Source organism: Labrus mixtus, chromosome 10, assembly GCF_963584025.1.
Source record: "Labrus mixtus chromosome 10, fLabMix1.1, whole genome shotgun sequence".
Taxonomy (NCBI): domain Eukaryota; kingdom Metazoa; phylum Chordata; class Actinopteri; order Labriformes; family Labridae; genus Labrus; species Labrus mixtus.
Window position 1 is genome coordinate 26,894,996 of NC_083621.1, and position 17,356 is coordinate 26,912,351.

At 43.5% G+C, this 17,356-nt stretch overlaps 3 protein-coding genes and 1 long non-coding RNA gene across 4 annotated transcripts in view; 2 read left to right on the forward strand and 2 right to left on the reverse strand.

Moving 5' to 3' along the window:
• The window catches only part of efnb1 (ephrin-B1), a 60,156-nt gene extending 56,835 nt beyond the window's left edge, over nucleotides 1-3,321 (reverse strand). The window contains exon 1 of the mRNA XM_061048936.1: nucleotides 2,298-3,321. Coding sequence (XP_060904919.1) covers nucleotides 2,298-2,413 — 116 coding nt within the window. The 5' untranslated portion in view covers nucleotides 2,414-3,321. The remainder of the gene's footprint in view (nucleotides 1-2,297) is intronic.
• The window catches only part of zc4h2 (zinc finger, C4H2 domain containing), a 185,741-nt gene that overhangs the window by 122,058 nt on the left and 46,327 nt on the right, over nucleotides 1-17,356 (reverse strand). The gene's annotated exons all lie outside the window — the stretch shown is intronic.
• nxt2 (nuclear transport factor 2-like export factor 2) overlaps nucleotides 1-17,356 on the forward strand; it is a 176,015-nt gene that overhangs the window by 113,466 nt on the left and 45,193 nt on the right. The window lies entirely within an intron of this gene.
• Nucleotides 3,454-5,784, forward strand: LOC132982438 (uncharacterized). The gene is made up of 3 exons (XR_009674707.1): nucleotides 3,454-3,629; nucleotides 3,979-4,043; nucleotides 4,532-5,784. It is a non-coding gene; the product is annotated as an uncharacterized LOC132982438 (long non-coding RNA).

Here is a 17,356-nt window from a genome sequence, read left to right on the forward strand (position 1 = left end):
CAGGAAAGTTTACAGTCAGGGATGTATCTCCTGCTTCTTCTCCTTCTTCGTCTTTCTAGACGGCACCACAGTGATGATGTATGTTGCCTGTTCAAGCATGCTGGGAGGAAATCAATTAAGCAAACCCCAGTTATTGATAATGCAGGCGCGGGAGTGATAGCATCCTCACATGGAAATCCATAACAGCAGGACCGCTTGGAGGGGCCCCGCTCGTAAGCCTGCACACACACACACATAAAAATAGAAAAAACACACGCGCACCATAGTGGCCCAAACCTGCTGGTTTCCTATACTTTGTCTCATAACTCATGGCCTGTAGGGAGGCGCTTGTATTGTTATATTTTGTGTGTATGTGGTACACTGTGCAAGCAGAGGGCCAGATTAATTTATTAGCTGAGGCAGCACTGCTCCCCAAAGTGGGAACAGGAAGTAAGAAGTCGTAAATCTAGATAAGTCACCAGATAGTGTACTGTACATTTCTATAGGCCGCGCTCCCTCTCTCTGTTATCGCTGCGCTGTAATATGGGCCGAGACAAAGAGATGGAATTTAAAACAACAAACAGTGAAGACTGATGCTGATTGCCGTACAAGTATTCCCTTTTTTATTGCCTATCGGACGCCGCTGCTGACTGATACATTTCAGAAGAAAAACAGGTTTGTCTTTTGTTATTGCAAAGCCTGCACACAGCAAGATAATTGTCTATTGTTTTGTAAGCGCGGAGCAGCAGGATAATTAGGTTGAGAGAACACTTTGCGGAGTGCATTATTGTTCCACTGTGAACTTTATGAAATATTCAGCCAGCATGGGGATTTTACAAGGAGCAGAGCGGAGAAACAGATGGAGGAATGATCCTTCAATCCCGAAAAAACAGCGTGGCAACCTTCTAAGACATTCCCTGCAGGTGACATCATCAATCAATAAATGTCTGCCCCACTTTTTGTCATCCGTCTTCCCCGTGACTGACACAAGGTGTGGGTTTTTGTGCATATGGGATATGTGTGGTTCTTATCTCTGTGTGATGACGCTCATTGTTCCACTACCTCTGCAGCCTTTAGTCAAATAAAAGCTGATGGGCCGTAGTAGTCTTACCATTAGGACCCAGGCCACACACACACACACACACATACACACATATCCACACACACTCCAATGAACGTGGCAGCAATATTCATACCCACTGACTGCACAACGAGCTCCAATGACATCTGACATTTGGGGGATAAATCATGGATTCACTTGAATGAGTAAGTTCTAGCTATAAGCTGGTCGGGCTACTCTTCATTTCCCCCCTCGGTGCTGTGAGCTCACATGAAGGTCAGCTCCTCGGCCTCATGCAGAAACACAGGAGAGGGTTTTTATTTCTCTGCGTTTTGGTGTATTTTTCCTTATGAATGCTTTCCAACATCATGCAAATGTGGGAGTCAAGTCTAAGTGGGTGATAATTGTTACCAGAGCGGATTTTTTTTATCAGCAGTCTGGGCTTACTCTGCGTGTTTTTTAAAGGGAATCAAATGAATTCTAAGAAAGGTGTCTGGCTTCAGCTGCTTGCTTTTGAGAAACTTGCCCCTGTATTTGAAATACAGTAATTAGACTGGATCCAAAGCCAGGCCAATTAAGGAAAATGTGATTCATTTCAAGCATTTCTTGTTCTCATATCTGAAACCATCTTATCACACATGTTGTGTGGGCAAACTGAATTCACACAGAGGAGAGTTGGGACGCAAGTGTGGCCCCACATTCAGGGCTCCTGAGACGGTCTGAGAGGAGAAAATCCTCGATCTAGTTTACAGGGCTACACCTTGGCACACTTGGCACTCTTTCCAGGACTTTTTTTCTCCTTCATTGTCTACTCAGTTAATTACATCATTTACAAGAACGTGAAGTGAACACAGTTTCACTTCTTTCTTGGATGGTCGTAAATGGAGTGTCAACGCAGACTTTGCCCTCGATCTGTCATAAAAAGGTGACTGTAATATTGTCATAAATTATGATAATTATCCACCTATCATTGTGTTTTAAGTGAGGCCTACTGTTTGTGGTATGAGCCTGTATCTACTGTGTTTCTGTGGTGTTGGGAAATTCCCCCTCTGAGAATTAAGTCAACACAGAACTCTGTGGCGCAGGAACGACAATTACATCTAAATAAATTATGATCTTTTTTTAAAAGATAATTGCCACATTTTAACAGAACATTTAACCCAGCACACAAAGGCAACTTTTCCAGTAATGTCAGTCTACCATTGCGCACACACCCAGTGAATTTGGTATGCTTGTACAAATGAAACGCGAGACTTACTTGGAATTCTGCGAGCTCCAAATTATAGTCTCCAGCGATTTGGCAGAAGGTAACGCCGACCTGCACATTAAAATAAAGATCCAGAGATAATACTTCCAACAGCCGAGTCCCGCCATTCTGCTTTTTGTACAGACAGTGAGACGATAACTCAGAGAGGGTCGGACAGTGCGCCTGGCAGCCTCTATGTGTGGTTCGCCCGGTGGGAAGGTGAGCTACGATCAGTCAGGAGCATGTGAGGTCGATATCAGATACATGTCCTTCTGTCCGACTTCTTAAAAATCTTCTTCAGGCCCCCCGTGTCCTTGACTGAACTGTCCGCAGGACGTGCGAAGAAGCCCCCGGTTCTTGATGGGATCTGGGGAGGGAAGCAGCCCCCCGAGTGTCCTGGTTGACCTGTAGCTGAGACAGAAACAGCTCTCGCGACCTTATTACTCAGCAGAGACAACTCAAGGATACGATCTCATGTGTGCTGAAACAGATCTAAGCGATCGCACAGTTTTTGGAGCCACAAATGTTGGCGGAGCGGGGCTGCCGATGAAGCGCTGCGCCGAGTCTTTGTCAAAGCTGCCCTGATGGTGTCTGTACCTGTCGCTGTTTATAGCCTACAGATGACCACATTCATCCATCAGTCACAACTCCGCAGCACGCTGGGAATCCCGAGGTCCACTTCATTCCAGTGTTATCTTTCACTCCTCCTCCCCCTTTGCTATTCTTCTCCGCAACGGATTTCAGTTTCTATTGTAAATATCCCTCCCGGCTCTCAGCGCCGTTCCGCGTGCGCGTTGCGCTCCAGCAGGGTCGCCTCTATTCCAACTCGGGCATGCTGCGTGGCCAGTGCGTAAAACACTCACGTCTCCGCACCTTGTTTCACGTTGCTGCTCGGTCACAAAAAGTACCGAGGGACGGTTAAACCTGCGCACCAGCCCGCTCGGTGCCTCTAAATCCGCCTGCCAACGTTTCCATGCCGGTGTGTGTCTGGGTTTTTTTTGAAGACCGTGAACAACAGTCTCTGGGCTTCGATGCGTGCAGCAGCTCGAGCTCAACTGTAACCCGAGTCGAAGAGAGCGCAGGGGGGGGGACAGCCCACCGTGCGAATCGACCAATCACAGCGCTCAGCGCTCTGTCCGAACTTGGGAGCAGGAAGCGAAGGCATTTATGGGGACGTGGAGGGGTTGGTGGTGGGTAGATCGAGGGAGGGGAAGGGAGTCTGTTATTGGGTTGACCCCACATCTCCACTCCCCCCACTCCCACCACCACCACCACCACCGCGGCTCGAGCCATCGACCCAAATTGAAATGGACTTTGAAGTTATTCGTCATACTGAAAGCTTTGGTGAGGAAAAGGAGCGCGATAGGCTATTGGAGCGTGCGTAAAAGTGCTTACAGGAGAAAAAGTTTGGCCTCTTTTAGTCGTGGACCTGATTGTCCCTGTAGATCTAGTACTTAACATTTATGCCACAATAGGGAATTATAATCATCATGTCTGTCTTAGACTATTTGTGATTTAACTGGGCTATGATTTCAGTTTCATACAAACAACTTCTCTATTTATACTCGTTGTTTATTTCTGCAACAATGTTCAGAATGTACTGTATTGTGTTACGTTATCTGTTATTTCAGTCTCTGCTTTCTTCCTCTTTGAAAGGAATGATGATTTATGGTCTCTTTGGATCTGTTTCTAGTTGTCCCCGTTCGGGATAATGAAGTGCATGAGAACTCAGTCTCCAGTGTCAATACACAATAGACGGTCAGTAGCCTATAGTCATTGGGCCATTCATTCATTGAGGAAGAAATGCTTGACACATAATTGATCATGTCCATGTCTGTGCCCCCTTTGTGTGTGTGTGTGTGTGTGTGTGTGTGTGTGTGTGTGTGTGTGTGTGTGCGCGCGCGCGCGCGCGTGAGGGAAAGAGAAAGAGAAGCAGGAGAGTTTCTCTTAATTTTGGTGAATTTATTCAATCAATGCCGCCCCCTAACGGTAGTGATGAAATCGATTCACGGAATACAGGAGGGGAATTCAGTATAATTGGAAAGGAAGGATAACAGGCATTTAAAGACACGTCTTGTGTTTCCTGGAATTATTTTTATAACATCCTGTTGTGCCTTGACAGCCCATAAATCTTTATAAAACAATAATCAACTTCACACCTGAATGATTATGTGCTCAGTTTATCCCAGTGAATTTATGTTTGTGTGTGTGTGTCTGTGCTTCTTGTGTGTGTGTGAGGGCCACAGACGTTTCAGTGCCGTGGCTGCATAAGAGTATGGATTTCTGGCACAATGTCCAAGGTGCATGCAGAGGGGAAACGGTGTTAAGAGGTCATAAAGTTGTTCTTTGTACTACAAGTGCTGCTGGAGTTTTGACATTGCTGCATCCTCAGAAGCCTGCCTATAAACCATCGGAGTGTTGTCACAGTAACAGCAAACACAGGCCAGTTGCCACAGCGCTGGCATGTCCCATCTGAAGGCCAGGACGTCTGGGATACCTGATACCTCACTGACCAATCACATGGTCACAGAGAGATACCTGATCTGCTGCGAGCCAATGAGACGCCTCCTGCATACAGTTGGATGAATGCCACAGCTGCAGCCGGTATATGAGTGGCCAATAAGAATAATATGTGACAGTGGACATACCATGTTGTTGTTGTAAGAGTGTGATCAGACCACAGCCTGGATTCAACAGATTAAAACAAAACTGTAAGACTTTAAGTGTGACATAACACAGGGATTGTTTTAAGATGGAATCCAAACTAATCTTATACAACAGTACACGTGACAGAAGAAAAACACATCATATACAGTACAAGGGGATTATGAAGGATATGTGGGAGATAATGGACTTTCAACATAACACTACATAAACAGTACAACTTTACAGTATAGCTTTGAATCAATATACTGTTGCTTGGATGTTTCACAAGGAATTTATTGAAAGAAGCTTTTATAATCAGTCACACACACACACACACACACACACGGAAGGCAATCTGATTTTTTTCTTCATTCCCTAAGACAGCCACCTATAAAAAAAAGTGGCATTTTCAAGAAATGAGGTCATCATGTTAATGTGTATATGTGGCTGTGATTAGTGCTTCTATTAATAGTCTGATGTACTTTCATACCACTGGAGCTCATAAGCAGACAATCTTCAGACCCGTTAAAGTCGAGTCAGGCCGAAACCAAAGAATATGTTTTATTATTCATAAATGTTTTTTACCCATTAATTAATCATTTGGGTTTATATGCAGAAAATTGGGGAGATGCCAGGCACCCTTACCCATGAGGCTGAGGAGGCGTCTTAAAGCGACTTGTTTTTTTGTGCGACCAACAGTTAAAGAAACTGAAGTGTCTGAACGTTAGTGAAAAGCAAGGCAAGGCAAGTTTAATTATATAGCACCTTTCAGACACCAGGCAATTCAAAGTGCTTTACACAGGCACAAAAAGCATTTCAAACATTTCACAAGATAATAAAACAATGAACAAAATCTAAGAAGGCAATACAAGTTGAGGTAAAAATAAGATTTAGATACAAATAAGTTTAATAAAAAGTAATTGATCAAAATAAAACAGTAAAAACATATCGTAAATACACACATACACATATACATATCTGTGAGTAAAACAAAGCAAAGCAAATGTCTCTAATTTACTGACATGGTGGTTTATGCCACATTAAACAGAAATGTTTAGCCTTAGAGGCTGGACTGAGAGACTCAATGCTAATGTCAGCATGCTAACATGCATGATGGCAATGCTAGCATTCAATGCTAAACTAAAAGTATGTTTTCCAGCTTGGTGAACATTTGACGAAGCACAGAGGAGGCTGATTGGAGTCTTAATTGTTTAATGTGTAAAAAATTAAAGGCATAAAGACAATAATCTAAAGAATGATAAAATTAGATCATGAACAGACGATGATGGAGCTGGGGGGAATCTCCTGAGATATTTCAGTTTCTCCAGAGGTTAAGACATTTCACATGCAGACACAAACGTCAAACTAATGGTGGCAGTAGGGAAAACAAAGTAACAGGACTACCCAGGTCATAAAGATTGATCATCTGGTAACCATGAATGTGTATGCAAACTGTATGCAGGTTTTTCAACTGTCATGGACGTGTTTTAAAACATAGTTCTTAATAATTCATCCCCTGGGCACCATTATTATCTATACAAATGTATTAGCAATGAAACTAAAAAATGAACATAATCAGTCCTCTCTATTTTTATTTTTTATTTTTTTTATGTATTCATCATACATTGTACAATCCTTTTAAACAATATAAACAGTTAAAACAAAGTCATGTATTAAGTGGTGACTGAACAGACAAACTGCTTATAAAAAGCTGATCCTACATTTGTATCTAATTAAGCTAAGAGAGGTAAAAAGAAAGCAATAACTGATTCAGCATTCACACAAAAACTGCTTTACCAAGCATTTTATTTTGAAAAACAAAGTAAATTACAGGTTTTTTTATTTATATCGGCATCATTCCATAATTTAACACATCTCCTTTTAAAACCCTTTTTCTCTTTTTGTACATGAAACTTAGAAACACTTCTTTAATCATATTCCCTCTCCTGAATTAAAAAGAACTTTTGTAAATAGTCTGGATGTGACTTTGATTTTGCTCTGAATATTATTTGCATTATTTTGTAATAGAACAAGTCATCACATTTCAAGATTCAAGATTCCATTCATTTGTCATTTTTCTCATGTATCTGCAGAACAAATGCTCTCAGCCCCAAGCAGTGTGACAGAAAGAAAAACATGTCACATAGAGACACATACAGAGGCTATTCTAGAGTCTGTTGGGGCCCTAGGCAAAAATCCATTGGGGGGCCCGCCAACCAGCGTTCAGCAGGGCAATGATTGTGAGTGCTGTCAGATGGGGCCCCCTTAGGGAGGTTTCCTACCGTCATTGCAAAATTTGCACATTTTCGGCCACTGCTTTGTGGCACTCTAATGGTCTGGGGCCCCAAGCAATTGCCTGCCTTGCCTGTTGACAAGCAGCGTGTCTGGACACATAAATATACCTGAAAATCTACTAAGAGCTCAAATCAGATCTTAAAGTACGGTGAAACAATTACAATAAAAATAGCACCGATAATATAAAATAGAAAAAACTAAATAATAGAAATAACACAGGCAACATACAGTTAACACCACAGTCATTCAATTCAAATTTCATAACATTAAAATGAGAAAAGTGGATTTGTGTGAGCATAATAATCAGTCTTATTATGTAGCCTATGGCTCGATTTTTCAGTACTATCTGCATTTAAAGTTGTTTTAGTGGTGGATGCCCACAATTTCACACAGTAAGACATATAAGGAACAATAAGTGAGCAATAGATTATATGCAAGGCCTTATCATTTAATATATTTATAGATATTTATACAGAATAGCTATTGACTTAGACATTTTTCTTTTTATATAGTTGATATGTTGTTTCAATGTTAATTTATAATCAATAACAACCCAGAGGAACTTTGGCTCAAAATGTCATTCATTATAAGTATTACAGGTTTTTAACGTAACATTATCATTAAAGGTGCACTATGTAGTTTTGGTGAAACGTAAAAGTTGGAGAAGTGAAACAATTCTGTGCTATATTTTCTGAACTGAATCCACAAACTTTATTCAAAATGAAAAAATGTGTCCCCGAACGGTTTCACTGTTGCAGCCCCCCACCATAATGTCTTGTGTAGCGTTTTATCTTCAAACAGTGTTACATGTTCCATGTAAAATACATTTGTATCATCTGCATATATATATATATATATATATATATATACATATATATATATATATGCAGTATTTAAAAATCAGTAACACTGCAAACATCATTGATATAAAGTATAAACAACTTTGGACCGATCGCTGATCCCTGGGGTACTCCACAGGTAACCTTCCTAATTCTTGACACAGCATCTTTCATTTGTACACACTGCTGTCTACTTTCTAAAGTAGTGAAGAATAAGCAACACCACGAATCACATACTTCTCAGATTTTCTCAAAATGGTCTGTGATCTGTAGTATCAGAAGCCTTCTGTCCATCATTGTACAACCCAATGTACATTCAATGGAAATTAGTTATTCAGATGTGTTTGTTTCTTCTACCATCTGCATTACTGCATAAGTAGTACTTTTATTTTTCCTAAATCCATGCTGGTTTTTAACTCAGCAATTTACTTTTACAAATAACAGACTCAATTTTTTACAAATAACTTCTCTAAAATGAAAAATGAGAAAGAAGGGAAATATATGATGTACTAAAACAGGAAGATGATCACTGACGTCATTTAAAAGCAACCCACTTGCTGCTTGATGATGAACATTGGTAAAAAAGTAATCAATAAGTGTGGCACTCTCTTTGGTTATCTGACTAGGTTTGTCGATACGGGGCCAGAGGCCCAAACTAAACATAACATTAAAAAACTCTGTGGTCAATATGTTTCATCATATGAAGATTTACATCAGCTCAAACGAAGAGTTGTGTCTTATCACACACTTTTCCCAAAATGTCAACATTAGTGTTCATACATGAATCAATGCAAGAACCAGATGTCTATATCTGCAACTCAAGAATGCACTCTTGTTGTTATGGATTGAAAGTAGTATCATACTTCACTTTACTGATCATTCTAGGCATACTTTTAACATTATTACTGGTGTCGTAGGTATAAATCTATTATACCTGTTCCTGTATTTCCATCTATCCCCTCACAACCCCGACACTGTTTTCAGCAGACTGCTGTTCATCATGAGTCTGGTTCTGCTCGAGGTTTCTGCCTCTTAAAATATGTTTTTTCTTGCCCATGTAACTTTGCTAAATGTTACTTAGTGCTGTGCTCATGGTGGATTAATGTTGGGTCTATGTAAATATTATAACAAAGTAAGGTCCAGACCTGCTCTGTAAAGTGTCTTGAGATAACATTTGTTATGAATTGGTGCTATACAAATAAAGATTGTTTGATTGGTTGTTTAAAAACCAAAAGGAGCTCAGCATGGTGACACAAAAAGAAAAGGTTTCAGGATCTTCTGATAACCATGAATATCTACCTGAACTGTTGTAAAGATAATACACAAAAAGGTGTAAAAAAAAAGAAAAGTAAAAAAAGTTCACATCCTGGTGTTACTAGACAAAGTCAAAAGAGAAGTTCTTAGGATTTATCTTCTTGGCACCATGGGATGTCTGTGCAACATTTAATGGCAGTCTATGTAAGTCAGGATCAGAGTGGTAGATAAATAGACCAGTGTTCCTCGAGCATGGCCAAAAATATTCAGTCTATAATTAAATAAAAAAAGAAAGATTTTGGGGGCTGTAAAAAATATATTTACATTTTTTTGCTTAAGAAATTACAAAAGATGAGTTGATATTCAACCTGGTTGGAGGTTACAGCTCTGTTAATAATCGAATGCTTTGTTTCAGCTCTCAAACGGAGAATAGTTAGTCATTCTCTGCAGCTTTTGTTTTCCCCTCTGAAACTCCAAGATGAACTCTGCAGCTGAGGACAAAGTTCCCTCCCGATCTGATATTTACACTCAGCAAACACTGAAACCATGACATCATCATTCCAGGATGAAGCCACTGCGGGCCTGTAGTCAACCCAGCAACCTCACAGTGAAAATAAATCACAGTTTAAGTGGCCTCCTCTTGCTTTTAATCTGCCCTTAATGAAGTCTGGCACATTCTCCCTCTGGTGTGGCTCTGTGTCATGGTCGTGATCTACGGGCCGGGCTGGAGACCAGAGGGCTGCGGCCTCTGTGGAGCAATGGGGGGAGACGTGGCTTCAGGATCCAGGCTTATGGATCCAGGTATGAATGGAGCCCCCTTTGGCATGCAAGGGGTCAAGTGGTTAACCTTCGTTATCTAAAGGGGACGAGGAACATGTGACTCGGACGTTCCAGCTGTAATCAATATCGAACAGCCATTAACCACTGTGATAACACACCCTCACAAAAACACAGTCACACACACATACACACACACACACACACACACACACGAGCACTCAGCAGCATGTTTCCCGTCCGTGTCACGCACAGTAAAGTGTCCACTAAAAGAAACACAAGAGCATGAATGCAAACAACATGAGTTCACTCCAAACACGGGGCTAAATGAAACAGTGGGAAAACTCTGTTCATGTAAACGGACTATTTTCAGATGCTGACACTTGAAAGTTGTTGTTTGAGCTATTCATGCTGCTCTGATTGAACTGGAGCAGCACAGAGGCCAAACACAACAGCTGGGGCATCCGCAGACTTCCATTTCCTGTTTGTGGTACAGCTTGATTGCCGTCCAGACGTCTTCCTCCTCTCTCTCTTCTTCTCCTCCTCTTGCTTCACTCCACCTCCTCTTCTTACTCATCCCAGCCATCACGACTGACAGGAAAGCACTGATTACAGACAAATAACAATCTGTGCTAAACATGTCCTCCCCAATTTAACATCCCAGCAGGAGATGTAAGCTAAACCTCTTCTCCTCTCTTTTTCTTCCCTCCTCGCCGCTCATATCAGCAATTAAATCTAATAACAAGCCAAGACAATGGATGTTTCGTGTAACCGTTTTTGTCTACATATAAACATCTCAGGATCATGATAACAATCCTGATTAGTAGCTGAAAGTGATCCTCCTATCTTAGCTCCCCACAGTTCCCTCCATTATACCTCTTTTAGCCTCTCAGATGAGATTAGGATTTGAAAAGAGAAATTGTTCTTTGATGCTAAATATCAAAGAAGTCTGCGCTCAACAATTCCAGATGCAAAAGTAAGGAAGAAAGTTGGGACACACATACACTCACACAGACACACATAGGTTATTAACGCGCTGTGATTATTTGTTAGCGTAAACTGGATTTTGTAGGCCCGTGGCCCGGAGGGTTTAGAGGGGAGCTAAATTGATGGAGAGAATATGCCAAATGGTGGCCTGGGGGGGATGTTCTGTCCATTCTAATAGAATTACAAGCCTCTGATAGATGAGTCTTTTCTCCAAGGCTACTTGTCTGTCAAACATTAGGTCACACTCAGTTTCCAGACCGGGTGGGAGGGTGGTGGGTGCACAGTGAGAAGAGGGGAATATAGAAGGGGGCTCAAGGCACAGAGGAACGTCTGAAGAGGTGCCTCGCTCCCTGCCAAGAAAAAAGGAGGGCAACAAAAGTGAAAAAGGGTTAGGGGAGAAAAGGAGGAATGAGAGGAAAAAAAGAGAGGGTGGGAGCTGTGAAAGAGAGTGAAATGAGTGAGGGTGGGGGTTAAAGAAAGAGGAGAGAGTGAGAAGGGTACAAAAGGGTGCATTCGAATCCACTCTAATTAAGGCCTGTGTGATGGACAGGACCTGCGGACGTGCTTTCTTTTCTTTTTCAGTGTGTGTGTGTGTGTGTGTTAGTGTGTTTGTATGTGTGTGTGTGTGTGTGAGGGCACGGTGTGACGATGGGAGGGGCCGCGCCTCTAGTAGAGATGTCTACTGCCAGCAGCCTGAATGGGACAAAGACCTGAATAGAAACTTCAAAGCGACCTCTGAGCTCAGCACCCCCTCCCCTCCCCCCCCCTCCTCTTCTTCACAGTGCCTTGGCTGTGTGATGGTCAACAAACCCCTGCTCAAGTGGTGTGTGAGTCTATGTGTGTGTGTGTGTGTTTGTACGCATGCCATGTGTGATTCTGTTTTCCAGCCTGTTATTTTCTGACTGCTACATGCGTTTCTTGGCAGCTAATGCGTGCAGTGTGGATTTCAAAGTGTGTCTTTCTGGCCGTGTGTGTGTTTTGTCTTCTGCGAAGATGTGTGTGTGTGTGTGTGTGTGTGTGTATGTGTGTGTGTGTGTGTGTGTGTGTGTGTGTGTGTGTGTGTGTGTGTGTGTGTGTGTGTGTGTGTGTGTGTGTGTGTGTGTGTGTGTGTGTGTGTGTGTGTGTGTGTGTGTGTGTGTTGCTTTAAAAGGCCGACTGCAGGATGCAGATATAATTGGAGCAGAGGATCTGACTCATTGCTCTCCCTCTCTGAACTGAGCGCTTGCTCTCTTTGGTGGGATTGGAAGTGAAACAAGTAGCCCACAGAGCTGATGGGGTCGCAGGAATTATTGTTGCTAAATGATACAGAGGGGTTTAGCATCCAATTTGATCCCAGTGTCCTTACTGTTTTTGGCACCGGGTTATCATCTTGTGGCGTGCGTCATCTAATTCAGTTTGGCTCTGGTTCAGGGCTTCTAATGATCTTCCACTTATCACCCCTCTCCCTCTCTCTCTCCAGTAGATACTCCTCAAAGTGTCTCAAAGCAGAGCTAATAGCCACACAGCGACTCTGCTGAAGGCTGCAGAGAGTTTGGAATCTTTCAGGGCCCCTGAGAAAAACAGGAAGACCCAGGGTGATGGCCAGGGCAGGCAGAAAGATAAGATTTGTGAGTGTATTGTGCCCTTAGGCATGCGTGTGATCATATGTGTGTGTGTGTGTACATGGTATCAGGAACTGTCTGAGCCCACTTACAGCAGTCAAGAGTCAGGTCAGGCTCCAAAGCCCCTGGGATCAACGTGTCATTGTTGCTGCCTGGTGTCACTGACAAACTCCTCAGTGACATCATCACCTGGGGACATTGAGCAGATGATTCATCCCTCTTCAATGCTCCGCTGAAGAGCCATTAGTGACCATCTCCAATCAGAGTACAGAATGAAAGTAGCCCCGCACAACCTAATCAGCTCTGCCTTGTTTCCCCTGGCAGGCGGACTGTAACAGCGTAGGCTGCTGCAGCTTTGATCATGTATTTATATTTTAGGAGGTAATACAGAAGCCATGCATGTAAGGCCTAGTCCTCATTATGACTGCGCTGGGGAGAGAAACATCCTCTGAATGTGTCTTTTATTTCAAACCTAACTGTTGCTGTCATCTGTTTCCAGGAAAATACGCTCATGTAAAGCCCAGAGAAAATTCAACTGAGATAACCTTATCTGCATAGAATGTCGTCTGTCATCCTGATTATGTCATGTGTTTTCAGCTGAGCGTGATTCTGTGGATCTATAAATAAATAGGCTGTAAGAACCCTGGAGGAGGTCTGAATTCTTTAGTGTAACGCCCAAACACAAACAAAATAACAGTAATGGTGACACATTTGAAATGTAGAAAATCCCAGTTTATCTACACACTTGTGCACATGCAGAACCAAAAGGAAGCAGGGCACCTTTGCATGCACTGATGCACAACCCCACCTTTGTGCAACCCGAGACATACACCGAAAAACACACTTTAAAACCCACAGAGACAAACTCCTAAATCTGAGGATGTCCTTGTTAGTAAGCAGCCGAGGGTACACGAGTGCTCTCAGCCGCATCATCAAAGCCTCAGCAATTACTCCCATGCTCCCTCACTCTGGCATAAATCTGCTCTTATCTCAGCTCGCTGCAGGATCAGGGAATATCAGCTCCAGCATCTGCTCCATCTACAAACCCAGCCACTAAAAGCACAACAAAGTGGCTCTGCAGGCATAAATAACGGAAGGAGGGGCACCAGAAGACGCAAGGGGGGCATAGCGAGAAATATAGAATGAAAGATAGGCGGAGGACCGCACGGGGGGGGGGGGGGGGTGTGTTCCTGCTTGTCTTGTTTGCCTGGAGCATTTGGGCTCTTTCACATTGCAATCTGTCAATCAGTCAGACCAAAAAAAAAACAGATTTACAAGCAGATACTCGGCTGAGGCTCAGGATATATTCTTTACAGGAAATTAAGACATATGGAGAGAGGGGAGGTCAACAGCTCAGTTTGGGGTAGGAGGTCAAAGTTGAAGATGAAATAGTCAAGGGCAGATATGATGTTAAACCCGGCATGTCATATTTATTGGAAGGGTTAAGATAATCAGTGACTCTGTTTGTCAAAGGACCTATGAACTCCTGAGAAGTTAGAATCTAGGCCCCCAGGACATATTCTTTACACAACTATCCAAGGTGTGCCAAAAAAGTTGGCTGTTCCGCGGTCTGTAAACATGGGAGAAAGTTGCTCACACCTGGTTGAAAGCAACAGCGGTGAAAGATGAACAGGTCGCCCAACTATTTTTAGGAGGATGTTTATTTCCCTCCCGGCTGGACTGAAGCAACATCTTTCATTCTGACCTCTTTTATCGCAGCTGTGACCCTGACCTCCCTCCTCCACCTCCCATTCTGCCTCTTGTACCTCCCTGTCCCCTCCGCATTTCCTCCTTCCTCCCTGTGCCGTTCACTCCCACTCGCCTTGGGTCAACGTCACCCATGCTCTCCAAATACGCCCTTGTGAGAAGAAAAAAAAAAAAAGGCGGGGAAGCGAAGCTGGTACATTTTTCCCTTGCGATGCAAACTGAAAGATACAACTCAAATTTACAACCGTGAAAGACAGCTCAACATGAGCTTAAAGGCCGCAGCCCCCGCTGGTCATGAAACGGTTATTAAGACAAAATGTAACAAGTTAATGTTATGAGGAAATACCTCAGCTCCAGGTGCTGGCTGGGGGTCAGGGGTGAGAGGTGATGGGTCACCCACCACCCCTCAGGGCTCTCTGACCTCACAGGGCTGATGAATGGTGTGCTAACAAGGACCAGCTCTCTCTCTTACTGTGTCTGCACTCTCTCTTCTCGTCTTTGACTGCCTCTAATGTTTTCCCCCGTTTCCCCCCGACTCGCTCCTCTGGGCACTGATCTGGCAGCGGCAGAGTAGTAATACTTATACCTGCTGAACCTTTAAAGTACCTCGCCATCTGTCGTCTCCCTCGGATTTATAATTATCATCATATCACATTCAAACTAGGCACTGTCGTACTCTTACATAACCTAACCCCTATCTACCAGCGCATGCAATACTTAAGAATAGATTGAATAAATTATTATTGGGTGAGGTGTTAAATCTTGGCCAGCAATAGAAGTGCTCTCTTTCTAATGAGGCTTCCCTACCTCATTGCTGGCTAGTATCGGTGCAGACTGGAAGTGGAAAAGCTAATCACAGGCACATGCACGGGGCAACCTGCCTACACATACACATGCAGACACACCCGATGCACTCCCCTCCACACACACACACACACACACACACATGCACAAATGGACATAGCGCAGATGTGGACATTTATCAGGTCCCACAACCACACCTAGGCCATTTGCAAAGCCATATCATAGAGCCAATTAAAGAGATGAGTCTTATTAGCCGAGGTGTCCTGGCCCTCGTTCATCACTGGGGTTTCCTGGCAAGGGCTGGTGACATGCAGGGCCCTCCGTCATCTTTATGGGGCCTGTCTCATCACGCCCTTATAAGACACTCATCCAAACTTTACTGAGACTCATGATTTAGCAGAGCGGGCTTGGCCCAGAAATGTGTTCAGTCATCGGCAGGTCACCTTTGAATGAGCTTCAAGGGATTTGAAAAACGCAAGCGTAGAAAATGTAGGCCTCATGCGGCACACTGCTACCTCGCAGGCTTTGGATGTTTTTTCAGAGTTGCCTCCTAATTGAGAAGCCATAATCTTGTTTTCTCTTTCTGCAAGGGGGAAAACCACTTTTCCCTCCTCGCTGAAGAGCTCAGGCCCTCTGGGACGAGTGAAAGTGGCTCCCAAACAAATGATGTGAGGTGAGGAGAAAAGGTGTAGAGAATCAGATTCCAGGGTAACCCAGGGTAAATATCATGCAGCTCCCTGCTGAAAACAAGTCTTGTTTTCTCGCTTCACAGGGTCCAATGCCCTGCTTAGACCTCTGGACCACCTGCAGCCGCGTTGATGACAGATTCCCTCCTCACATTGGACCATCTCAGCCCTCAGTGTCAGGGAGAGACTAATCCTCCCGCTCCTGTCCTCCCAGTACAATAGCCCTGTCACTCGTTCACTCATTCAGCATGCCGTCAGCCGCCCTGCCCGTGTGTCAATACCAAGTAAACCGACAGGAGGCAGACAGTAGACCTGTTCTCACGGCAATCTATTCATAGCTTTCCACAGGAATCTCCGACCTGTTCAGGCCTGTCTCATGAAACCTGCTCCTCATAATGAAGGGCATTGATCCTTTTTCTCATTTCACATTCACCTTGACATCTCTGTTACGGCCCGCAGAGCGTCTCCTTTCAATCCGGGGGAGATTCTTTCCATTTGTTTGGTTACCGGATATTTTATTGAGTGTGCAGCACATTGTTGGAGTGATACGGGCTCAGAAATGTCAAGGATGGGGTGTACTGTTGAGCATCGTGAAGCGCAGGGAGATGAGTCTAGACATGTGAGCGTCAGTGGCCTGGAAGTTGCTTTATCTGCGTGTGTGTCTGTGTTCCTAATCTGAAGTCTTGGTAAATGATTTTCCAGGGTCAGCTGCTTTTCTCTGCCCTTTCAAGCCGAGAGGATTACAGCCAATGCTTTCATTGATGATTTATCCAAGGAATTAAAAAAATTGGTGATTTATCTTCTGGCAGAACACTGGATGCCTCTTCATGTACAACAAGAGCTCTTCCCAGAGTTGTAGGCAAAATCATGAAAGCGTGCCTGTGTGAAATATGGATCCAAGTTGTTCTTAAAACGGCTAAAAAAAAATTCCTTTAGGATCCCGTCGGACTAGTTTCCCCAGTGAACTCTGCACATGTAAGTGTGAATCATGATTCCCAGTCCCCCTTGACCCTCTTTGAGGTCTCAACACCAGCTAAACTGATAGGGCCTGCGGGTTATCAGGAGTAAATACAAGTTTGAAGCCGTGCAGAGGCTGTGGCTCTGATTTAAACTCAGCAGCCCTGACCCCAGCCTCACATCTTAACCCAACTTAAGCCCATGCAGATGCACTGCTATGGGAACCAATAATGTGAGAGGAAAAGTAGAGGAGAGATAATGCAAAAGCTGTGGACATAAAAAAAAAAAAAAACTCCTCCTCAACCTTCATATAGCTAGTTTGACAACAGTTTTACACTAATCTAAATGTTCTCTTTGGTCTCTTTCTGCATGAACACCTCTTACAGCGCAAAAAACAAAAAGAGCTGACAGCTCAGAAGACGATGAAGCAAGGCTGCCGAGGTAAGTGCTTTTCTGCACATTATTCTGACAGCCGACATGTGACAGGCAGGCTGACGCAGTGATAGATGAGCCTCTTC